At 50.8% G+C, this 7239-nt stretch overlaps 1 protein-coding gene across 1 annotated transcript; it reads right to left on the bottom strand.

Annotated features, from left to right (window-relative positions):
• Positions 1-358: 358 nt before the first annotated feature.
• LOC127309174 (uncharacterized) lies at positions 359-1292 on the bottom strand. The gene has a single exon (XM_051340129.1). It carries the CDS (start codon positions 1258-1260, stop codon positions 631-633), a length of 630 nt encoding a protein of 209 aa, XP_051196089.1. The 5' UTR covers positions 1261-1292; the 3' UTR covers positions 359-630.
• Positions 1293-7239: the final 5947 nt, after the last annotated feature.

The raw sequence follows: 7239 nt of genomic DNA, 5'->3' as shown, positions 1-7239 counted from the left end.
CCCTGCCTCAGTCGGGGCACCGGATCTCATTCCCCCCCGGCTTGGGAGCGCAGGATGAGAAAACGATGTTTGCCGGCCCAATTTAAGCTTTTGGGGGCGAGTTGAACGAAAATTTTCCTCAGGCGCCCCAAAACTGTTTTTGGGGTGGAGTGGAGATGTTATTACGACGTACCGGCGCTGGTATCCATCTCTACTCCGGCGAAAATTGTTCGATGCTGTACCAGCGATCTACTGCCTCCGGGCGCCCGTGTGTTGACGGGACAAGACACGCACGTCGGAGATGAGGCATAGCACATCAACATGACAGGTCCACTGGCTCTGGTTACCCCAAAATCAAACAAAAGCAGAGATTGCCATATTGCCAAAAGAGTATATTTATGCAGATTTAGCGACAGCAGTACATCACATCAGGTCACCGTATCCCATCGACACGGACCTCGCACAATTAGTTCAAAACAAAAAGACCACACATAATACGAGCATTACTACTAGCTTAGTGCTAATCATCCAAGCAAACACACTGAATAGCGTAACAAATATACTCCAGTACTAATCTACGGTAGAACGGATTGGATGACATCGTTGTCGTTCCGGTCTGGAACGTGGGGCGCGCGGGGACTGTCTGCGACCTCAGTACCCGAGCCACGCCGGGGCGCCGCCGTAGTGGCCGACGTTACCATGGACCGGAGCAGGGGCCGGAGGAGCATACCCGTACGTGCCCCAAGCAGTGGTGGGCGCGGGAGGGTAGTAGGAGGATGAGGACGGCCACGGGTACGCCGCGCCGTTGTCAACGGCATTGTTGAAGCAGCCGCCGAGCGCGAGCTGCTGCTGGTGGTGGTTAGCCCACGGGGCGGCGCCCTGGCCGCCGTACTGCTGACGGGCCTGAGGCGGCGCCTGCAGCTGCAGCTGGGCGAGCAGCGCCTGCAGCGTGGCGGCGTCGGCGTTCTCCTGCTTCTTGGACGGAGCCGGCTCCTTGGGCAGCAGGAGGTCGACCTTCTTGCCCGTGGCCTTGTGGAGGCGCCGCCGGAGCCGCTCGGGGTCGGCCGTGGCGAGCAGGCGCACCTCGCCGCTGCTCTCGGCCGCCGAGCTGTCCGCCGCCTCCACGCCCGGGTCCAGCGTGATGTCCCTGACGGCGGCGCGCACCTTGCCCTTGCACCCGTTGCAGTGGCAGTGCATCGCCACCTTCAGCACGAACTCCCTCGCCACCTCCGCCTCCTCCGCACAACCCCCGCCGGCATTGCCGCTCTTCTTCTTGCCCATGATCGACCCACTGGTTCCCTCTCTCAGCGAAGAAACGATGAACTGGAGCTAATGAGCAAGTGAGCAAATGGATTGAAGTGGCTGATAAACGAGGAGCACCGTGGCTGGCTATATAAAGCCAGAGGGTCGAGCTAGGCAGTCGGCACGTGTAGTGTGAAAGAGAGAGCTGTGGGTGGGGACATCATGAGTCAAAGTCATGGCAAGTCTGTCAACGGCAGCAAACTGAAGGAAGGGTGGCCGGGTGGGAGACGACGAAGCAATAGCAGTAGCCGCTCATCTGTTCCCGACGTGATTGGCTTGATTGGAAGTGACAATTCAGGTCACTGTGTTCAGTTGTTCACTGCTCTTGCACTGCTGCCTTGCCAGCTCCAGCTGTGAATTGCCCACCAAGATTGAGAGAGCTCCTCTTTGATCTCCAGGAATCCTTCCTTGGCAAGGAAGAAAACGGAGCTCTTGCCCTTCCGCCGCGCTTGCCGCCGGAGCGTCGGGGTTGTACTGCTCGGTCTTGCTCTTCGAGAGGGTCGTGCGGACTTCCTTCCACTTCTCGCAGTTCTCGAGGCGGGCGTAGACGTTGAGGAACTTGAACTGCAGGCCGGTGTCGTCCGTGTACATGTCCAAAGCTCGGCGCAGCTGGGGAAAAAAGAGCACGGCGATACGGGTCAGCTAACGACGATGTACCTCGGTGATGCAGGGTCGACGGAGCATACCTTTTGCTCCAAGTCGTGGCTGCTGATCGGCCGTTTGTCGCACTCCTCCTGTATGCCGTGCCATTTGCTGCACGCCGTCTGCATGATCCCCCAATGGGTGGCCATTGCCTTGTCTCCCCGGTACACGTTCATGTTCGTCTTGTTGAAGTAGGGATCGACGAGTTTGCGCTCCTCGTACGCCTGCTTCACTCGAAGCCAATATGTGTCGAACGACTGATTGGCCCCGATTATGCCGTTCGTGGACACGGTCTTCCAAGCTTCGGCGAGGCACTCCTCTTCCTTCGGCGTCCATTTGATACGCGGTTCGGCAGGCGGCGAGTCCTTCTTCCTCTTCTTCTTCCCCTTCGACAGGTTGGCGGCGGCTTATGTTGGCTCTTCTTCTTCCTCGTCTTCTTCTTCGACGGCTTGGCTTCCGTCGGCAACATCCTCCCGATGCTCGTTGCGCGCCGCCACAGCGGCCGTCGCCCTCTGCTCCTCTTGCGTGAAGAACCCCGGGCACGCAGCGGCGGCGGCCATGAAAAACCCCGGGCTCGCAGCGGCGGCGGCGGAGCCGGAGGTGATCATCTCGTGGATCTCCTCTTCGTTCGGCGCTGCCATCGCACCGAACGCGAGAGGCCCTCGTCGCATGGCCGGCGAGGTGTCCTCGAACTGGCCGCCGCCGCCGACGTCAAGCTCGGGCGGCGACGGCGTGGACCTGGACGGTTGGACGTAGGCGCCCTCTTGGAACACGGCAGTCGGCGACGGCGAGTACAGCGAAGGGGAGAAGGACGACGGGGAACTGGTTGTACCTTGCGTCGGCCATTGGCCGGGGAACATGCTGCCGCCGCCCATGGCCATGCTGATCATCCTCGCTTGTTCGTCCTGGGCCGCCGCCGCCGCCGCCATCTTGGCGGCGGCTTTTTTCACCCTCTCCGCCCTGCCGCTTGTTTCCACCTCGCGCCGTTTCTCGTCCGCCGCCCACTCGGCGTTCGACATGCCCGGCGGCTTCGTCTTCTTCGCCCGCATCTTCCTCGCCGGCGCCTTCGGCGGCATTTTGGTGGACGAGAAGACGAGGAGGAGAGTGGTGGTGGACGAGAAGACGCCGCCGGGAACTGGAGCTGGAAGACGAGGAGATTGGGGAATTTCGGCGGGAGAGAATGGGGATATGCAAGCAAATTGGAGGGAATGGGGATATGCAAGCAAATTGGAGGGAAAATCGACAGGATTTGGTTTTCCAGTCGCCGACTACGCGGGTCCACACGACGTTTCGCGCCAAAATCTTTCGTCCGGAGTCCCCGAGCGCGCCCCGGGGGGCCGGGGATGGCGTGGGCTCGCCGGATGGATGAAGGGCCAAATCCGGACGAAAACGAGGAACCGGGGGCGCGACTGGGCCGAATTTCGCCGTCCGGATGGAAAAAACGTCGCTCGGGGGCCTCGTTGGGGGCACGAGTGGAGATGCTCTTAGTTTGGTGTCTTTACAGATTTCCGTTATAAACAGAGAACGCCTTACGAGAACAAGTCATTATCTGCGAAATGTGGATGCCGTTTGGCTAATGTGCGGGATTTGGGTATACTGTAAATCACATGCCCATGCTCATCGATGGCAGACCAAACGTTGTCCAAGCTTTGGGTTCGCCCTGCTACCAAATCATGTCTTGTGAATGTTGGGGCTACGGATCTTTCTGGCACCGACCAAACCATGTCCTTTCTTTTGGCCAAAACGGGTGGATTTGGATGGGTTCTGAGTGTTGCAGCCGATGGAAGAAGCTCCGAGTTCCAACTACATGGAGCCAAAGCTTGCTTGCTTCGCGGCTACAGCAGAGCAGAGCAGCGGCAAAAAAGAATCGGCCCATTGACCCAACTCGAGTCGCGCCGCGTGATCAACCCATCAGACATACTGGGCCATCGTAGCCTGGGATCAGATCTCAAATCCCATGTTCCAACGAAATCTAACGACTCTGGTTTCTATTTAATGGCGCGTGGTTGACGCATGACTTGGCTCCTGTCTTTCCTTGCTAGTTCTACAGCTTGTTTACTGGATCACACACATGCCAAATCTATTTCTAACAAACGTTGATGAAACCATGAGTTACTTATATCTTGCACATTATCATGAGAAAGCCTCGGGAATTAACAACGGAGCAAGAGAACATGCGAGTGTCTTCTTCTTTGTAGACGGAGGTAGGAGAGCCGCCGCGTTCGACTAATTAAGTGCAACTACAAAACGCGGCCTCCATTTCACAGTTTCATGTCCTCCGGTTAACCGTTCACCCAACGCTGACCCCAGTTTTTGCCTACTTTTACCATTTCTGCTATACACAGTTTACGCATAAGGTTACACAATAATAATATAAGCGACATGGTTCACAAAATAATTCAAATTTGGATTACGAAATCCAATTACCTAAATAAATTTAGTGAAAATGAGAAGAAATGACAACTAGTTTCCTTGGTGGTGGTGGATCCACATATGCACAACCAAAAGATCGAACACCTTGCGTGTGGAGGGCAGCTCGCGGGCGTGGGACAAAACCTATGGTCGTCGAAGGATAGCACCTCGGCGAGATCCAAAAGTATAACATTTCCTCTGAAACCGGCATCAACTCAAGGTGGGGGTGGCAATGAAACCGCTACGAAAAAGCCCTCCTTACCTGGTGGATTTTAGGACAGCAGAAGTTGTAGTCACCTGCAAAAATATTTTGGTCCGCGCCCAACAAGCTCGGAGCCTAAGAAGGCCGGCACAAAGATTTTTGTCGTGATTGGTGGCATACCGGCGGATAAATATCCCATGCTTGGTAGCGGGAAAGCCCGGCAATAGGTAATGCTGCGGGTGAGCAAGAGAGGCATTTAGCGTTGCGCCATCCATTGTAAATGACCTAAAAATTAGGTCAAAACTAGAGAATTATCAAACACATCTCGCTGACTTGTCAACAATGTCTCGACAACAAGTATGGTCCATCTCTCCTGAGCCATGCATTGTATTTATATGTGTCGTTTGTGCATATGCTGGAGCCCATAAACAAACCTTAATCACCACTTGCTAGCCCAGTTTGATACATAATACATGGAACTCTTAGACATACTGTCCACTATCCACTCCCTCTGTGTACGCTGCTGCACTTAACGTTATAGACTCCCACGAACCCTATATCGACTCAGAAAATAAGATCTCACAAACTGCCATCTTTGTTGCCGTCTGCACTCTCGATTTTGGCTCCAAAGAACATTAGCACCGGACCGGCTATGTACTCAGACTAAAGGGTGTATTAGCACCGGTTCGAGAGGCCAGAGTTTTAGCACCGGTTCATGCGGAACATTTCGCACCGGTTCGTGGTACGAACCGGTGCTAAAGGTTTTTCTCCTCCCCACGCACCTCCGCCCCCCAGTGGATCGCCTTTTTTAACTTTGTAAAATATAAAATAAAATAATAGAAAATTCTAAAAATAAAATATTTTGAGATTCCTGTATGTTACACAATCTAATATTAAGGAAAATTAACAAATTTGACTTTTGACTTTTTTTGCATAAAAAGTTTATAAAAATGTAAAACGGCATTAACTTTTGCATGCGACGTCGGAAAAAACCTATAATATATCAAAATGATCGTTGGAAAAAGTTACATCCGAATTCACCTAGTTTTACTCGGTTAGTTAATTTTTAGATTCTCAAAATTCCAAATGAAAATATGAAAGCAAGAAGATTTTAGTTTTTGCTATAAATTCAGAATTTTATATTTTTTTATTTTTCAAAAAAAAATAATAATTACAATAAAGATTACTATTACTTTTACCTAATTTTTAGATTTTCAAATTTTTAGGTTTTAGGTTTGGCAAAAAAAAATTTAAATTTTTTAAAAAATAAAAATAATACAAATTAAAAAGTTAATGTTTATTTATTTATTCAAGATTATTATTACATCATTTCTTTTATTTATTAAAAGGATTATTTGAAATTCAAACAATAAAGAAATATGACATCGACCAACATGTTGATAGGATTGATATGATACTAGTATCACATACATGCGCGCGAAGCACTTGGATGCGGACGAGATGGAACTTGCAAGTAAAGCGTGCTAGTGATGGAGTAGTGGGAGGATGGGTAACCGAGTGGAAAGTTTGACCACGAGTAAGTAATTTGATTAGAGATAAGTGCAGTTAAAGACTAAACTTGTCAAATAACTAAAATATTGGAAATTCTAAAACTATAAAAAGAAAGAGGGAGTGAAAAATAATTCGAAATAAAAAATGGCACCAGTAGCGGGGTTCTGCCGCGGTAGCATCTTGGGATGTTTTCTGTTACGAACCGGTGCTAAAGGTTCTCTCGCCCGGGCACTCGGCAGTCGCCACGTGGTGTCCATTTAGGTCCGGTTCGTAACTGAACTAGTGCTAAAGGGGAGGGGGAGCTTTAGCACCGGATGCTTAGCACCGGTTGGGCAACCGGTGAAAATTCCCCTTACCAACCGATGCTAAAGCTCCGTTTTCCACTAGTGACTACGCTGAAATACTAAGTCAAACTCCTCCGGGTCCGCCACTATGTTGGCTTTTAGAAAGGCTTCCTTATCCACATGATGAATATAAACAATTCTCAACATACCTAAAATAATTACAACAACACATATGAAAACTTATTCAATAAGTACTCATGGCAAGACAAACACAAAATCCTAGCCACATAACCAAACCCTAGGCCTAACCTACAAATCTAACAATAATCCTAACATAACAACATCCCTAACCTAGAAATTCTAATCATACTGCAAGAATCGACCATGCATATGGGGTAAATTTGAAATGGTAGGATTTCCAAGATTTGGACAAATCCCACCAAAATGCAACATCTATGGAAAAGTGGGATAATCGGCAGGAGCAGAACAGTACGCAGTGGCAGCTGTAATAAGGCAGTGACGTCTTTCCTGCCGTCTGAGTTTAATGATCAGCCGGCCAGAAGTACCACGCGCGGGTACATCGTCCAAGCGCACCAAGTAATTGCAACATCAGCACAAATTCCGTGAGCTACCCTGCGATCGAATTAACACGCGCACACGCCACGTACACTGTGGTATGAGAAAATTGCAAAAGAAAGAACATCATAATTTGTTCTGCATTTGATGATCATCGGTGTTGCGACAACAGACCGGTGATGTTACAACTCGCTGGTTGGAACTGCAAGCCACCAGGGGTGGAGCTGCAAAGGTGATGCTACAGGTGCCTACCGCCGGAGATGCAACAGGTCAATAGGTGAGCTGCATGTCATCGATGCTAGAGCTGCGAAGGAGCATTGACGATGTTGC

The sequence above is a fragment of the Lolium perenne genome, chromosome 6 (genome assembly GCF_019359855.2).
Source record: "Lolium perenne isolate Kyuss_39 chromosome 6, Kyuss_2.0, whole genome shotgun sequence".
Lineage (NCBI taxonomy): Eukaryota > Viridiplantae > Streptophyta > Magnoliopsida > Poales > Poaceae > Lolium > Lolium perenne.
This window is presented reverse-complemented; position numbering and strand designations above follow the sequence as displayed.

Excerpts from the sequence above, each read along its gene's own strand:
- LOC127309174 (XM_051340129.1), bottom strand. The coding sequence starts at position 1,260 with ATGGGCAAGAAGAAGAGCGGCAATGCCGGCGGGGGTTGTGCGGAGGAG.